This window comes from Felis catus, chromosome D4 (genome assembly GCF_018350175.1).
Source record: "Felis catus isolate Fca126 chromosome D4, F.catus_Fca126_mat1.0, whole genome shotgun sequence".
Lineage (NCBI taxonomy): Eukaryota > Metazoa > Chordata > Mammalia > Carnivora > Felidae > Felis > Felis catus.
The window spans coordinates 55,831,131-55,850,192 of NC_058380.1; the positions used below are offsets into that span (position 1 = coordinate 55,831,131).

Consider the following 19,062-nt stretch of genomic DNA (forward strand, 5'->3'; position numbering starts at 1 on the left):
GAGCTGTCGGCACAGAGCCTGATGCGGGGCTCAAACTCACAGACCGTGAGATCATGACCCAGGCCGAAGTCGGACGCTCATCGGACTGAGCCACCCAGGAGCCCCTAACGTATTTTATTTTGGAGAGAGAGAGAGGGAGACAGAATCCAAAGCAGGCTCCATGCTCTGAGCTGTCAGCACAGAGCCCAACGCGGGGCTCAAATCCATGAACTACAAGATCATTACCTGAGCCCAAGTCAGATGCCTAACCAACTGAGCCATCCAGGCACCCACCCCTAGGTGTAGAGATTTCTTAAAAACTTAAAACAAAATACAAATTTCTTTAAATAAAAATTTTAAAAAAAATTTTAAATATTTCTTTGAGGGAAACAGAGCATGAGTCAGGGAGGAGCAGAGAGAGAGGGAGACACAGAATCTGAAACAAGCAAACTCACAAACCGCCAAGATCATGAACTGAGCCAAAGTCGGACATTTAACCAACTGAGCCACCCAGGCACCCTAAAATGAAAATTTTTAAATCAAATTTTCAATTTACACCAAAAAAAAATCTGCTAGGATTCTGATTAAACATACACTTCACGTAAACATAAATTTGAGGAAAAATAGAACTTTTTAATAACATACTGAATCTTCAGTTCATAAGTACTGAGTATCTCTCCATTTTGGGGTCTTGGTATTTCTCATCAGGTTGCATAATTTTCAGCATACAAATATTAGACATACTTTATCAGATTTAATATAAATATTGCATGTTTTTGTATGAACTATAAATGGTACCTTTTTTTCCTTTTTAATTATTTGCAGTTGTTGAAGGCTCATACAGAAAGTCTTGATTTTAGGGTTGGTCACACAACTACATGCATTTGTTAGAATTCACCTACTTATAGCCCTTCAAAAGGGTAAATATTACTGCATATAAACCATATCTCAATAAACCTGACATTTAAAAAAATCAGCAAGGAAAATTTTCATGAGGTAGACTACCATTAATAAGTCCAAAGAGAGTCAGTAAAAACTAAGTCTCACAACAACCAGACATGAAATATATGAATACGGTATATTCTTTCCATTCATTTCTTCTTAAAACATATATATACAAATATGTATACGTGTGTATACACACACACCTATATATACATATACACACATACACACACATATATAATTTTTTTTTTTTTTTATTTTACAACAGGGAGACAGAAAGAAAGAATGAGAATCTTAAGCAGGCTGCAGGCTCCAGGTTCAGTGTGCAGCCAAGGCACAACTGTGGGATCAAAAACTTGAACCCAAATCAGAAGACGGACTTTCAACTGACTGAGCTTCAATTTTATATTTTACGTTTTCACAGGTAGAAGGCTGATGATCTGGCATATCGTTACACTGCCAGGCATTTGAAATTTTTTGAGGCTACAGATTTTTTTTTTCCATTTTCTCTCTGTTGATGGTCTATAGAAATACATCTACTGAACTTCTATCTAGCACCTTTTAAAACTCCCTTATTAATTTTAATATTTTATCTATAGATTTTTATATCATTTCAAGAAATGACAGGTTTTTACTCTTTCCAACCCTTCGACTTTTTTCAGTCCTTATTGCAATGATTAGGACCTCTAGTACATTGGTATATAGAAAGAGTAAGAGGAAGCCCCTTTACCTCCTTCCAGAGAAAAAACATTCAACACATCACCATTTACTGTAATGCTTGCTGTATGTTTTGTAGATATCCCCTGTCTAAGATTTCTTTCTATTCCAGATTTGCCAGTTTTTTAAAAAATCAGAAATGGATGTTAGGTTTTGTCAAATGCATTTCTTTAATAAGGAATTTTAAGCTTTAATCGGTTAAAAGTATAAATAATTATTTTTGTTATTGAGATATAACTCACAGAAGCATGCAATCTATCCTCTTAAAGTACACATTTGAATAATGTCTAGTATATTCACAAGTTATGAAACAATCATGACTATTCCAGAATTTAAAAAAAAAATTGTTTTTAACATTTATTCATTTTTGAGAGATGGAGACAGAGCACAGGCAGGGGTGGGGCAGAGAGGCGGAGACACAGAATCTGAAGCAGGATCCAGCCCAACACAAACCACTCACAAACTGTGAGATCATGACCTGAACCAAAGTCTGATGCTCAACCGAGTCATCCAGGCATCCCCTATTCCAAAATATTTTCATCACTCCAAGAAAAAATCTTTTTATTTTTAAGATTTTATTTTTAAGTAATCTCTATACTCAACATGTGGCTCAAACTTACAACTCTAGAGATCGAGTCGCATGCTCTACTGAAAGAGCCAGCCAAGCACCCCATTCCAGGCAGAAATCTTGAAACCATTAGTAGTCATTCCCCATTTTTCCCCAAATGTTTCCAACCCTCAGCAACCAACAATCTACTGATTTTTTTTTCCCCCCTGATCTGGACATTTCCTACAAGTGAAATCATATACTATAAAATATGTGATCCTTTATAACTGACTTCCTTCATTAAGCATGATTTTTTTTTTCAAGTTAGTTAATTAATAACATACAGTGCAGTCGTAGCTTCAGGAGTAGAACGGAGTGATTCATCTCATATATGATACTCAGTGCTCATCCCAAAAGTGCCCTCCTTAATACCCATCACACATTTAACTCACCACCACCACCACCACCCACCCCCACCAACGCTCAGTTTGTTCTCTGTATGGTTTGGGGTGCCTGGGTGGTTCAGCCAGTAAGTCATCCGACTTCAGCTCAGGTCCTAACCTCACGGTTTGTGGGTTTGAGCCCCACATTGGGCTCTGTGCTGACAGCGCAGAGCCCGGAACTGCTTCAGATTCTGTGTCTCCCTCTCTCTCTGCCCCTCCCCTGCTCACATTCTGTCTCTGTCTCTCATAATGAATAAACGTTAAAAAAATATTTAATTACAAAAGGAGTCTCTTATGGTTTGCCTCCGTTTTTAGCTTATTTTTCCGTCCCTTCCCCTATGTTCATCTGTTAACTTTCTCAAATTCCACGAGTGAAATCCTATCTCATTGCGCTTAGCATAACAGCCTCCAGTTACGTCCATGTTGTTGCAAATGGCAAGATTTTACTTTTTCATCATGAAGTAGTATTCCATTGTACTACACTCCATGTAGTATTCAATTCCATACATTCCACTGTGTGTGTGTGTGTATACACACACACATATACATATACACATATATATACACACCACATCTTAATCCATTTATCAGTTGATGGACATTTGGGCTCTCAGCATGTTTTTAAGATTCATTCATGTTGCAGCATACATCAACACTTCATTCCTTTGTATGGTAGAATGAATATTCCATTGTATGGATGATACACAACAATTTACTCCTCCATTTATCCACTGAAAGGCATTTGGTTTGGTTCTACATTTCGGCCATTATGAATTATGCCTCTATGAACATCTGTATACAAGGTTTTATGTAAAGCCGTGTCTTCCATTCTCTTGAGTATATGTATCTGGGAAATGATTGATTTTTTAATGTGAAAGAACCTTGATTACCAAGTATAAATTTAACATGGTCATGATGTATTATTCTTTTCTATCTTACCGAATGGTTTTCCAATATTTTGGCTTAAGATTTCTACATTTTTGTTGAAGAGGGAGATTAGTCTGTAATTTCAAATGTTAGCACAAAATTTACTGACATGAAGTATACTTTAATGCCTGATATTAATTACAATTGTGATTATATTAAACCGTCAATTATACATAATATATACTTTAATTATAACTATAATTAATATCAATATCCCTTTTCTCATTCCTATAACCAATTATGTATGCTGTTTCTCCTTCCCTTGATCAGTCTCACAGTAAGCTTATCAATTTTACTAGTGTTTTCAAATAACCATTTTTATACCTTTTGCTGATCCTTTCTATAGTATCCTTGATTTCTAATTCATTGATGGTGTTTCTGTGGTGATGGCACAGTCCTGTTTTTTTTACCAGAATCGGTGTTATATGGGTGGTTTGCTTTTAGATTATTTATTGAACTACACTTTTATATTTTCATTTATAATTCATGAATTGCCAAGTTATGTTTTTATAAATATAACTGCAGTAGTTAATGATGTATTATCATGAACAAATCCTAGAAGCTCCAATTAACACGTATTTGTCCATGAATTTCCAAAAAGAAATAATCCAAAAACATCAGGATACAGAAAAAAATCTACAAAAGTAATTGATGCCCAAACCTACTAGTCACCTACCACTCTATCTGGCCAAATTTGTGTCCATCATCAGGAATGGTACTTTTCAGTAACAAACCTACCCGTAAGAAATTACATATATCCCTGACACACTGAGATTTGAGTGTGAATTTGTACTGACTTACACAGATTGATAAAAGCCTCTTCCTCAGAGTGCACAAGGGAAAAATCAAATACCTTATGGTCAATGAGATTTTTATTTTTTTTTTTTATTTTTAAAAAAAAATTTTTTTTCAACGTTTATTTATTTTTGGGACAGAGAGAGACAGAGCATGAATGGGGGAGGGGCAGAACGAGAGGGAGACACAGAATCGGAAACAGGCTCCAGGCTCTGAGCCATCAGCCCAGAGCCCGACGCGGGGCTCGAACTCACGGAGCGCGAGATCGTGACCTGGCTGAAGTCGGACGCTTAACCGACTGCGCCACCCAGGCGCCCCAGTCAATGAGATTTTTAAATGAGACCTTGGAGGTAAGAACCAGCTAATAGTCTCAGAGGTAGGACAGCAGCCTGCTTTTCATTCTTCTCCATCAGTACATCTTTGTATGTTAAGAACTCAAACATTTAAAACACATCTTTGACAATAGACACTTACCAGTCCCCTCATCTGCACCATTCTGAGCAGCTTCCCAAACTATTGGCTTTGTCCCACACCCATCTACAGATGGAGAATCTGAATAGTCCGCAGGATTAAATGTCCTTGTGTTTGGGGAAAAAAAAAAAAAAAAAGAATTAAAGCAAGTGCAACAATTACCAAAATCACAACATTAACCATATATCATCTTCTTCCTCCCCAAATACCCTGTCCTTCTAAAAGCCAATATAATAAAATTCACACTGGGGCAACTGGAACCCCTTAGATGGTCAGTTGACTCAGGTCAGATCTGGATGATTTGGCTCAGATCATGATCTTACAGCTTTGGGCTATGCATTGTCAGCAGAGAGCCTGCCTGGGATTCTCCTCCCTCTCTCTCTACCCTCTGCAGGTAAATAGGGGCAGCGTCTGGGTGGCTCAGTGGGTTAAGCATCTGACTCCTGATTTTGGCTCAGGTGGTGACCTCACTGTTTCTGAGTTTGAACCCTGAGTTGGAGTCTTCACTGGCAGTGCCCCTCCCTCACTCTCTTTCAAAATAAGCTTTAAAAACAGGTAAACAAACATTAAAAAAATTTTTTTTCCTAACTTCACCATCTTTCCCCTATTTAATTATAGCTAACTCTTCTTGACTATCAGGATGTAGATTTTCTAAAAAGCAGAGGTTGCCTAGGGAACCTTCCATATGTTGTTGTATGATGTCCTTATTTCCTTAAGTTGCTGCACTCCACATCCTAAAGCAGATGTACACAACTATAACTGTATTAGGAAGAATAAGGGTTCTCATGGAAAACTTCCCTTAAAACTAAGACTAAGGGCAGCTGGGTGGCTCAGTCGGTTGAGCGGCCGACTTCGGCTCAGGTCACGATCTCGCGGTCGGTGAGTTCGAGCCTGTTTCGGATTCTGTGTCTCCCTCTCTCTGGCCCTCTCCCGTTCATGTCTGTCTCTGTCTCAAAAATAAATAAACGTTAAAAAAATAAATAAATAAATAAAACTAAGACTAGACTTAAACACACACTGTTTATTTCCCAAAGTAAGAATCCAGATCCTTTTTGTATAAAAACAGTGAATATAAAGAAAATGTTTCATTAAGGTTTTTTTTCCGTTAAAATTCTAAACACCCATATTCAGAAGTCTAACTAGGGCCAAATTAATACTATCTCTAAAATTTTCAGAATAGAATTTAAAAATTTTTTCCAGCTTTACTGAGGTATCTGACAAATGAAAAAATCACAAGAGTATTTTTTTAATGTAAACTGAAAAAACCACAAAGGAGTTTAAAAAGCTGGTCTGGGCACACACAGTATGTATTCCAGCCAATATGCTCCCTGTGTATCCATCTTTCCTTTATCCACAATGAGCTCAAGCAGGAAACAGAAATGGCAAGAGGTATCACCTGAAGGCAATGACCCTCCCCTGCTACAGTGCTACCCTGGAGCTAAGGAGAGACAAAAGGGTTTTCCTGGAACCAATTCCCTTCCTTTCTCAACTGTCATCTATATACAGATGGCTTCTATAAGCTTAAAAACTTTTCCTAAAAACCTAAGGGGAGCTAAGGCTTTAAAAGAAAAAAAATTTTTTTTAATCTTATTTTTAAAAAAAAAAATTTTTATTTAACGTTTATTTATTTTTGAGACAGAGAGAGACAGAGCATGAACGGGGGAGGGTCAGAGAGAGAGGGAGACACAGAATCTGAAGCAGGCTCCCGGCTCTGAGCAGTCATCACAGAGCCTGACGCGGGGCTTGAAGTCACAAACTGCGAGATCATGACCTGAGCCGAAGTCGGACGCTCAACCGACTGCGCCACCCAGGCGCCCCTTAATCTTATTTTTAAGAGAGAGATACAGAGTGCAAGTGGGGGCGGAACAAAGAGAGAGGGAGACACAGAATCCAAAGCAGGCTCCAGACTCTGAGCTATCAGCACAGAACCCAATGCAGGGCTTGAACTCATGAGGTGTGAGTTCATGACCTGAAATAAAGTTGGACACTTGATCAACTGAGCCACCCAGGCACCCCAAAGGGGAGCTAATGTTTTAGAAGAAGGAAAAAGTAAAAGAACAACCAGAAATTATGAACAATTGATTATATCACCTGTTTAGTAATCGTATGTTCACTGTTTAGAAAAAAATAAAATAAAAATACTAACATTTTTATATAAACATTGCATTAACTCACCATTCAAGACAATTGCTGGATTTATCAACCTAACTCTTATGCAGTGGTTTTCAACGAGGGGTGATTATGCCCCCCCCCACACCAGGTAATATCTGGCAATACCTGAAGATTTTTTTTGATTGTCACAACTTGAGAAAGGATGCTACTGGCATGTAATGGGGAGAGGCCACGGATGTAAAGGATACCCCACTACTTCAACAAACTATTATTCAATCCAAAATGTCAAAAAAAAAAAAAAAAAGCCAAGGACAGAAAGCCTATTACAATACAATTTTATTTGCATTTCACTTTTTCACAATTTTCTTTTTTTGTGGCACTTAAAAAATTTTTTTTAGTTTTTATTTGAGAGAGACAGAGAGACAGAGAGACAGAGAGACAGAGACAGAGAGAGAGAGAGAGAGAGAGAGAGAGATGGGAGATGGTGAGATGGTGAGATGGTGAGAGGGGCGGGGAGGGAATAAGAATATCTTAATCAGGCTCCACACTCAGCTCAGCTCTCAGCCCCACAGTGTCTCCATCTCACAACCACAAGATCCAGACCTGAGCCAAAATCAAGAGTAAGACACTTAACTGACTGAGCCACCCAGGCGCCCTTTCTCTTTTTAATAATTAACATCTGATTCACCAGGATAAATAAATTGGGAACAGGACAGAGGCAGAAAAACCCTTGAGTAATACCTAAAGAGAGTAAGAACTATAAAAATAGGATGGCTCAGACTTACCCCATGCCGTGTGTTGTGAATCTTCCTGCCCCTCTCCCTCTTCCACGTCCAAATCCTGAAAACGAAAATAGTACTGTTAAATAGTATTTATACCCTACAAAATTATAATTCTACCAATGTCACTCTCTACACACCCCAAACAACACTATCACTGTTCCTAACAGCACCAACGTTCCCATCTGGTGCACCCAACCTGCTGGTCACTACTGAAACAACTAACTACACAGTTATTGATTTTAAAGGATAGAAGGGATTTCATTCTGCTTATATAGTACTTGTGATATGTTGCAACTTAACACAGGCAGCTTATATTAAAAACTATTCTGGGGTTGCCTGGCTGGCACAGTTGGTAGAGCACCAACTCTTGGTCTCAGGGTCATGAGTTCTAGCTCTGCGCTAGGCAGGGAGCCTACTTAAAAAAAAAAAAAACAATCTATTCTAGATGTTTTAAAATCAGTTACTGCAAATACTGTAACATTTTAAACTTCTACTATAAAATGAAATGAGAACCAGAAAGAGGAAAACTGCTATGTAAGCTGAAGGTACTATTACACACTGTTTTTTATACTAGAACTTTGGTCAATAACCAAAATGGCAGCAGCAAGCGAGCAAGCAAAAAGAGATCATTTTATTCAGTGACTCTAGTTTTTCATAACATCCTCCACTATGGACTAAAGACCTAAATTCAGGAGCTAAAACTATACAACTCACAGAAGAAAATATAGAGCAAAAGCTTCACAACACTGAATTTGGTAATGATTTCTTAAATATGACACCAAAGGCACAGACAAAACAAACAACCAGTTGTTAGATTTGTGCATCAAAAGACAACTATACGGGGCACCTGACAGGCTGAGTCGGCAGAGCATGCAACTCTTGATCTTGGGGTTGTAAGTTCAACCACCATGGTGGGTGTAGAGATTACTTAAAAACAAAACAAAAAAAGACACCTATATCAGAATAAAAAGGCAACCCACAGAATATGTGCCCATGATACATCTGATAAAGGAATAATATCAAGAATGTGTGAAGAACTTCTACAGCTCAACAACAGAACCTAATTCAAAAATGGCAAAGGATCTGAATGGACATTTCTCCAAAGAAGATATGCAAATGGTCAATAAGCACATGAAAAGATTCTCAGTATCACTAATCATTAGGGAAACCAGTTACCATTATGATGCTTACTATCAAAAAGAGAGAAAGAGAGAAAGAGAACAGAAAATAACAAGTTTTGGCAAGAATGCAGGGAAACTAAAACCCTAGTACACTTTGCTGGGAATCTAAAATGGTACAGCCACCATGGTGAATAGTACAGCAGTGCCCCCAAAGAGTAAAACAGAATTATCATATGATCCTGGAATTGCACCTCTGGATATATACCAAAGAGAATTTGAAAACAGTCTTAAAGAGATATATTTAATATTACTCAGCCTTAAAAAAAGGTAATTCTTTTATTTAATGTTTATTTATCTTTATTTGAGAGAGAGAATGTATGCGCACATGGGGCAGGGGAAGAATCTTAAGGAGGCTCTATGCTCAGCACAGAGCCCGACATGGGGCTTGATCCCACAACCATGAGATCATGACCTGGGCAGAAATCAAGAGGTGGACGCTTAATCAACTAAGCCACCCAGGTGTCCGAAGGGGAAGGAAATTCAGACACATGCTACAACATGAATGAACCTTGAGAACACTGCACTGAATGAAACAGGTCAATCACAAAAGGACAAATATTTTATGATTCCACATATATGAGGTACATAAGAGTAGAATTCAGAGAAGGATGGTTGCCAAGGGCTTTATTAGCCATACTAATATAACTAAAATGTGTATTAATTACATATGGTTAACTTACCCCACAGTTCAAGTTAAATTATTAAAAACATGGTCTTAACCAAAATCTACTATATTCCCAGAGATGGGAGAATAGAGAGAAATGTCCTAAAAAAACAAAGAATCTTAATAATGCATATCAGTCGCTACTGCCTCTTGTAACACTGTCAAAAGGCAAAGGTAAGACACACACAACCACTTCCACAGCCTACAGGAAAGTCGAAACTCAGGCAGAAAGAAAACTAGCTCTAAGAAGAAAGCTTTCAAGCTACAGGTTTTTGGCCAAGAATATAATCCAAAATTTAGGAAAAGGATAACTTTTAAAAAAGAAAGTCTCACAGAAGAAAAGCGATTCTCAGGAAATAGAACACTTTATTGTAAAAAACAAAACAAAAACACAAAAAACTGACAAGGGCTGCCTGGGTGAATCAATTGGTTGAGCATCTGACTCTTGATTTCAGCTCAGGTCATGATCCCACGGCTGTGATCGAGCCCCACTTTGGGCTCTGTGCTGAGCATGGAGCCTGCTTAAGATTCTCTTTCTCTTTCTCTCTCTCTTTGCCCCTTGCCCCCACTAAAACTCTCTCTCTCTCCAAAAAACAAAGCAAAACAAAACAACAACAGCAAACAAAACCAAACAAAACTAACTAAAAACTTGTGGTATATCCATCCATACAATGGCATATTATTTGGCCATAAAAAGAAATGAATAAAAACAGCAGAATAACAAACAGAATAAAAACAGCAGAATACTGGGGTGCCTCGGTAGCTCAGTCAGTTAAGCATCTGACTTTGCTCAGGTCATGATCTCATAGTTTGTGGGCATGACCCCTGCATCCGGCATTCTGCTGTCAACAGAGCCCACTTTGGATCTTCTGTCCCTACCCCTCTTTACTCTCTTTCTCTCAAAAATAAACATTAGGGGGGAAAAAAAAGGAATGGCATACTGCTGCGTGCTACAATATTGTACTGAATCCTGATACACACTGATGAAACCTTGAAACATTAAGCTATGTGAAAAAAGCCAGGCACAAAAAGACCACATATTATAAAATTTCCTTTTAAATGGGAGTGTCCAGAATAGGTCAATTTATAGACTAGTAGTTGTTTACTGCTGGGAAGGGGGTGAAAAAGATGGAGGAATTGGAAATTGATAGTTAAAGGGGACAGGGTTTCTTTCTGAGATAAAAACAATGTTCTGAAATTGATCATGTTGACAGTTGGATACAGTATATTCTATGAATATACTAAAAACCACTGAATTTTACAATTTAAGTGAGTGAACTATATGGTACATGAATTATATCTCAAGAACTTACTTTTGCTATAATGAATAGTTACCAACAGAGAAAGCAAAAGAAAAAACCACAACTGCTCTTGACAGGTGAGTTCATGTGTACCCTTTGTAACAAAAGAAATTTCATTTCATTGGTATACATGTGAAAAAAGGAACTTAACAGTAAATATTAAGACAGTGGCACGATTTTAAAAGGGGATCCTGCTCAGAAATTTTTTTTAATTTATTTGAGAGAGAGAGCACATACAAGGGGATGGGTGGAGGGAGGAGGAAGTGCCGGCAGCCAGGGAGAGAGAGAATCCCAAGCAGGCTCCATACCATCCGCACAGAGCTGCATGGGAGGGACTCAAACTCACCTCAGGAATCATGACCTGAGGTGAAACCAACAGTTGAAAACTTAACCTATTGAGCCACCTGGGCACCCCTCCACTCATAAATTATTAAACAATAATTGGAATACTTGAGCCAGAAAGCAAGATGTTAATGAAAAAGAGACAAAGGAATTTATAAAAGAAATACATAGCCTTAGGCAAAAATTCAAGAAATTTTAGGCAAAAATTCAAGAAATCTTCCCAAGTACCCTGGAAAAAGTATCAACTACATATATCTCCCATCTCTAGAGATCAGAAGCTGTGCCCAACTATTAACCACAAACACAACAAATATCGGAACCAGATTAAAAAAAAAAAAAATCAAACCCATTATTCCCATACATTTTTGCAAAATAACAAAATTGATCTTTCCTATTCACCTGGCTAGTAACACTACCAGTAACATTGTTTTCTCCCTACATTGTTATCTGGTACACATAGATATTTTTATCCAGCAGCTCATAATAAAGACGGGGTCTTTTAATAGAGAAAACACAAGATTAAATAAGATTATCATAAAGAATTAGCCCATATGATAATAAACGCTATTTTTTTTACCCAAGAGGCCTCTCTGATGGTATCTATGTTGAATGACTACTCAAGTTTTCAGCTGTTTAATATTTATGTTTTTTCTGCACTGAGAGCCAGAATAGAAAAGCCACTCATTTCCCTTGAAAAAGCCCAAACGTAGAAAACAGCCAATCACCTCTAGTGGAAGTGGATCCTAACTATAGACATTCCCTGCCCCTCCCAGTGCCAAGCATGTGTACCCTAAATAGAAACAAGTAAGGAGAATGATCCTAAGATGACAGAAAGTAATCCCTTTCCTCAACCCCAGGAGACTATATGGAGGGCTTTGATAACAGCCAAATGTACCAGAAACTCTGTGATCTCAAATATCTCACTGTACACTCTAGGTCATGACATGAAAGATCTTTAAAGTCCTGACTAGTTCTAAGGTTCTTTGTACTGACAAAAATTCACAAAATTTCAGGGCTGGTTCAGTGATAAAAGTAGTTGCAGTGTTGACTATGAGCTGCCTCCATCCCCAGAGGCTTATCCAGTCCTCACACAGAACAGGGCATCTCTGGAGCTTGCATGGATCAGAGTCTTGGGAATCCAGCAAATTGTCTCTGTTCACGGGTTAAGGTATATTCTCAGGCACAAATACGACTTCCCAAACCTAAAGCAGTATGAACAAATCAAATGACAATAGCAAACTCCCTCTGGGATTCAGGGAGGAATAAAGCTTAGAATCTACCCTCATATCCCATATATTAGTTTATCCTTAGTAAAGAAGTCTGATTATAAACGTGTTGTGGCAATTGTTTCAGGAATTAATGGATTCTCAAACTAGCAAGTATAAGTCTAATTTAAAAAAAAAAAAAGATATTTAGGGAATTCTCTGAGCTAGTTGCCCAACCCCTGGGGTGCTCTACCCCACTACGCCACCGGCTGAAGGTGTCAGTACACTGGAGAGCCATACCCTATATGCCATGCATTCTGCCTGGCAGGGGCTGACCAGGTTCCAGGTCCTTCCACCCCAGAACCATTAGAAGACTGACCCCCTTCTGGACTAGTAAACCTCCCACTTATGGTGACAATTTGAGGAATTCCCAAGTAGAAAATAATTTCTCCTAAGCCCCATTTCAAGTAGGGCTCTTCAGGATGCTTGAAGGAAAAACCCAATTCGAATTAGTTAATTCAAAACAGACAATTTTAATTGTATGCAACTGGGGTAGTTTGGGTTTAGGCATAACTGGACGAGGACAAATACATACAAAAAAGGGTATTTATATATTCTCAGAGTACTTCCCTCAGAAAGTATGTATTAATTATAAAGTGTAGAGTAGTACCTTCACATAGGAGAAACTTGTCAGAAACCACCATTCCTAAATTTAATCAAAACTAACATTATTAGTAAGGGATACACTGGTATCGTGTGCCCTCTAATATGATGCACTGAGAAGGTCAGTGATCATCACTTTGTGGTATTCCTATCAAAAACAAATAACAAGTTAACTTTACTGGAATTAAAACACCAGATAATAAGAATCTATTCATGAGTAAGCTTCTCAGACTGATATAAAAGGATACTCTACAAATGCTTCTAAACCATTAAGGCCATGAAAGACAAAGTTTATTCCAGATTGATGAACTGTTTTAGAATGAAGGACACTAAACAGACAAAGTAACTACATACAATGTGTGATCCTGGATTGGATCCTAAACTACGTTTTTTGTTTTTTGTTTTTTTTTTTTTGCTCTGAAGAACATTACAGGATAACTAGAATTTTTTAGATAAGGCCTATAGATTGCATCAATAGTAATTTCCTGATTTTATTATTCTAAGCTCCCTAAGAGAATCTTTTTTCTTAGAGGAGATATACACTAAAATGTTAAGGGGCAAAATGGCCATTATATTGGAATTTATATTCAAAGGTTTCAGAAAACACAATAGGATGTAACATAAACAGAGAAAATGATAAAACAAATGTAAAATACTAACTTTCAGGAAATCTGAGTAAACATTATGCAAAATTCCATTGTACTTTTTAATTTCAAGGTAAAATGTTCAAACCAAACCCTGAGCACTTTTATGTATCTTTTATTTTCCAGCAGGTAACTTTTAATTCTGTAAAAAAAGATCCAAGTTCTTTTCCACATTTACATTATCAACTGCTTTTATATAGAATGTTCCTACCCAAATTTTCCCATGGCTTTCTTCCTCCTCAGCTTAAATCCCACCTCTGCTGAGAACTTCCCAAGCCACTCAATTTATAGACCCTACTGGTGTATCTGGCTGGCTCTATTGGTAGACCATGTGACTCTTGGTCTAGGGTTTGTAACTTCAAGCCCCACACTGGACATCTAGCTTTATTACTTAAAAAAAAAAAAAAAGAAAAAAAAGGAAGGGAGAGAAGGAGGAAGAAGCCCCTTACTGACAGTCGACCACATCAACAATCAATTTCTTAAGTAAGTCAAAAAGTGATTTTACTTGACAGTCTCTTCTCCTTTCCCACCCAGAGTATGAGCAATCAGGTCTTATTCACAGCTTTATCTGCAGCAATACAACAGGTATTTAAATATTAGTTGTTGCATTTAAGACTGATATGTAAGTCCAATTACATACACATGGAACTTTCTCATAAACTAAACTACCGAGGTGCCTGGCTGGCTCAGTCAGTGGAACATATGACTCTTCATCTTGGGGTTATGAATTTGAGTCCCACACTGAGTGTAGAGATTACTTAAAATATAAAAATATTCCCCCCAAAAACCCTAAACTCTTATTTTAAAAGATAATATAACATCACTATTCATTTATAGGAAACAACCCAGCGATTCATTAATACATTTAAGAACACCATTTTTGTCAAATACTTTTTGTACCAGAACCCAAGAAGCCATATAAAACAATGCAAAAATTTTTTAAATACTATGTTAGCACACAATAGGTAGTCAATAATTACTTTCCAAGTATATTATATAGAGCATATTCATGTATTAATTTGTTTTAAAATACAGGAGCTAGGGGGTGCCTGGGTGGCTCAGTTGAATGTCCAACTCTTGATTTCAGCTCAAGTCATGATCCTAACTTACGGGACCAAGAGGCGTGCTCTGCAGGGAGCCTGCATAACATTGGCTCACTCTCTCCCTCTGCCCCTCTCTGGCTCTCTCTCACTCTCTAAAATTAAATAAGTAAATAATGAAAACTTATTCCTAAAGATATACAATACTAATAAGCAGCATTGGCTCCTGGAACACAGAATTAGTTTCTACTAATTACTATATGTCACATGACAAAGACCTCTACCCAGAATACTCCAAATCTCAGATATTTAACATGATCTTCAATCTGAACTCAGGATTAAGTCAGTATCATTGAGGAAAACTTCCAGTCCTGCTAAATTCCACATTTTGTACACAAAACACAATTATTATTTGATGGCCAAGTTACCTTTGAATGGTCAACATTTATATAGTTCCAAACATTTTGACACCAAAAACCAAAGACCAGGATACTTAGGACAGTGCCAGGCACAACTGCTATTTCCCTCCTCTAAAGAAGCTGTTGTTTCCTCACAAAAACACACAACTCACAAGATACTTCTCTACAAACTTTTAAACAAATTATAGTAAAATACATCTTACAAGTGTCACAATCATTCTTGCTACTCTGAGCAAACATTCAGCAAATGGTACAGAAACACTAGGCATATAAAGGGAATTTATTTTTACTTCATTTGCTAGAGAGCTCATACTTTTCATGCTATAAAATATACTCCCATATTATACGTATGATTTTTCATTTAACACAGATACCAGATACGTTTTTTATTTTATTTTTTTAATTTACATCCAAATTAGTTAGCATATAGTGCAACAATGATTTCAGGAGTAGATTCCTTAATGCCCCTTACCCATTTAGTTCATCCCCACCTCCCACAACCCCTCCAGATTTAAGAGTCTCTTATGTTTTGACCCCTCCCTGTTTTATATTAGTTTTGCTTCCCTTTGTGTTCATCTGTTCTGTGTCTTAAACTCCTCGTATAAGTGAAGTCATACGATATTTGTCTTTCTCTAATTTCACTTGGCATAATACCCTACAATTCCATCCACATAGTTGCAAATGGCAAGATTTCATTCTTTTTGATTGCTGAGTAATACTCCATTGTATATATATACCACATATTCTTTATCCATTCATCCATTGATGGACATTTGGGTCAAATTCTTAACATAAGGTATCCCAGAAATTATAGGTTACCATGTTGAATCCATGCTGTTTCACAATATTTTTTAAGCCAATACTATACAGATAAAGCAATAAATAAGTAAGACAAGTTTTATTAGCACTTTGAAATTTTAGCAAATTTAGTCACAAATGTAGATTAGTATGCTGAGCGGGAGTCAACGTGAAGTCAGCAAGAGGAGCTCACAAGTACTGTCGAAATCAAAAAATAAATGCAGGGGCGCTGGGTGGCTCAGTCGGTTGAGCATCCAACATCGGTTGAGCATCCAACATCAGCTCAGGTCATGATCTTGTGGTTTATGAGTTCCAGCCTATACATCGGGTCTCTGCCGCCATCGCAGAGCCTGCTTCAGATCTTCTGGTCCCCCTCTCTCTCTGCCCCTCCCCTGCTTGCACACACACTCTCTCAAATATAAAAAAAAAAAAAAAAAAAAAAAGACGGGGTGCCTGGGTGACTCAGCCAGTTAAGTTTCTGACTTCAGCTCAGGTCATGATCTTGCAGTTCGTGAGTTCAAGCCCCTCATTGGGCTCTGTGCTGACAGCTCAGAGCCTGGAACCTCCTTTGGATTATGTGTCTCCCTCTCTCTCTGCCCCTCCCCTGCTTGTGCTCTCTCTCTCAAAAATAAACATTAAAAAAAAAAAAAAAAAGAAAAAAAGGCAATGGAGACCGTAAAGAACTGTTTTTAAGTACACGCTATACAGCTTATACTTGTTTTTAAGTATACACTGTATTTTATAAAGTTTATTTATTTATTTTGAGAAAGATAGTGAGTATGAGCAGGGGAAGGGGCAGAGAAAGAAGAGAGACAGAATCCCAAGCAGGGTAGAGCCCAACGTGGGGCTAAAGCCACGAGATCATGACCTGAGCAGAAATCAAGAGCTGGACACAACAGATTTAGCCATGAAAGGGCCCCTAAGTACACACTCTAAAATCTGCATACTACACAACAAACCAAAAATAACTGCAAAACGACAGAAGAATGAATGGTTTTAAAAGACTAATTAAACAGACCAAAAGAAAGTAAATTAAGGGAGGGGCGCCTGGGTGGCGCAGTCGGTTGAGCATCCGACTTCAGCCAGGTCACCATCTCGCGCTCCGTGAGTTCGAGCCCCGCGTCGGGCTCTGGGCTGATGGCTCGGAGCCTGGAGCCTGTTTCCGATTCTGTGTCTCCCTCTCTCTCTGCCCCTCCCCTGTTCATGCTCTGTCTCTCTCTGTCCCAAAAATAAATAAACGTTGAAAAAAAAAAAAAAAAGAAAAGTAAATTAAGATATTAAATGACTTACAAGTGAATTTCTGGGTTACATAAAACAAAATACATTTATCCCTTAATTATTGAAGTGACAATTGCACCACAATTAACTATCAAACTGTACTAATATTCACTAAGCAAAATAATTGTGTTTTTGTGTATATAGGGTACTAAGTGTTTTCCCCCTCTTGCCATGTGCTGGATGTGGGAGTCAAAGCAATTGAAAGAAATCTCCAGACACAGACCACTACCATTCCAAGAACTTGCTTAAATATGTTTAAATATAGGTGTTAGGATATACAAATTTTAACTCACGTTTACACGTGGGGTATATGGTAGGCTGATTTCTTTTAAGTCTAATCTGATTTATAGGGGCACGTGGGTGGCTCCGTTAGTTAAGCATCCGGCTTCAGCACAGGTCATGATTTCACAGCTCCTAGGTTTGTACTGACAGCTCAGGGCCTGTGGAGACTGCTTTGGATTATGTGTCTCCCTCTCTCTCTGCCACTCTCCTGCCTATGCTCTCTCTCCCTCTCAAAAGTAAATAATAAGAAAAAATTAAGTCCAATTTGATTTATAGAAGGGCAATCTGAATCCCTCACTCCCACTTTACATCCTTTTTTTTTTAAGATTTTTTTTTTTTTAACATTTATTCATTTTTGAAAGTGAGAGAGACAGAGCATGAGCAGGGGCGGGGCAGAGAGAGAGGGAGACACAGAATCTGAAGCAGGCTCCAGGCTCCGAGCTGTCAGCACAGGGCCTGACACGGGGCTTGAATTCACAGACTGCGAGATCATGACCGGAGCTGAAGTCGGACGCTCAACCAACTGAGCCACCCAGGTGCCCCTTTACATCCTTTCTTAAAAAGGATTAGGTACTGGGGCGCCTAGCTGGCTCAGTCCATAGAGCGTGTGGTTCTTGATCTCTGGGCTGTGAATTCAAACTCCATTTTGAATTCCCAAATGCATAGAGAGATTACTTACAAAATAAAATCTTTCAGAGAGCTTAGGTAACTCACTCTTGATTTTGGCTCAGGTCATGATCCCAGGGTCATAGGACCAAGCACCAAGTCAGGCTCCGCAATGAGCATGGAGACTGCTTAAGATTCTCTCTCTCTCTTTCCCTCTGCCCCTCTACCCAGTTCGTGCACGCGCGCGCTCTCTCTCTCTCTCTCTCTCTCTCTCTCTCTCTAATAAAAAAAACTTAAATAGGGTTGCCTGGGTAGCTCAGTCGATTGGGCAACCGACTCTTGATTTCAGCTCAGGTCATGATCTCACATCACAGTTCATGGAATCAAGCCCTACATGGGGCTCTTGAGCTGTCAGCACAGAGCTAGCTTGGAATATTCCCTCTCTTACTCTCTCTGACTCTCCCCCACTGATTTTCTTGTGCATTTATGTTCATGCCCTCTCTCAAAAATAAATTTTAATGTTTATTAATGCTCCTTTTAATAGGAGCATCTGGGTGGCTCAGTCGGTTAAGAGTCCAACTCTCAGTTTCACCTCAGGTCATGACCTCATGATTTGTGAGATCAAGCCCTACACTGGGCTCTGCGCTGACAGCCCAGTGCTTGCTTAGCATTCTTTCTGTATGATGTGAAACATGACATCCTAAAAGGACAAATGACAGAGTTCTGATAGCAAATCAATGGTAAAGAGAAAAAAGAGGTGGTACAGAGATGTTAGGAAGAAAAATATTCTAGATTAAAAAGAACATGCAATGTATAAACCTTGTTTCAATCCTGCCTCAAAGAAATCAACTGTGAAAAGACATTTAAAAAAAATTTTTTTTAATGTTTATTTATTTTTGAGCGAGACAGAGACAGAGTGTG

The 19,062-nt window shown here is 38.3% G+C and overlaps 1 protein-coding gene across 8 annotated transcripts in view; it reads right to left on the reverse strand.

Moving 5' to 3' along the window:
* The window catches only part of UBAP2 (ubiquitin associated protein 2), a 111,352-nt gene that overhangs the window by 42,793 nt on the left and 49,497 nt on the right, over positions 1-19,062 (reverse strand). For all 8 annotated transcript variants that reach the window (XM_045042953.1, XM_006939219.4, XM_006939218.4 and 5 more), the window contains 2 exons: positions 7,722-7,776; positions 4,828-4,931 (listed from right to left, as the gene is read on the reverse strand). In XM_045042953.1, coding sequence (XP_044898888.1) covers positions 4,828-4,931; positions 7,722-7,776 — 159 coding nt within the window. The remainder of the gene's footprint in view (positions 1-4,827; positions 4,932-7,721; positions 7,777-19,062) is intronic.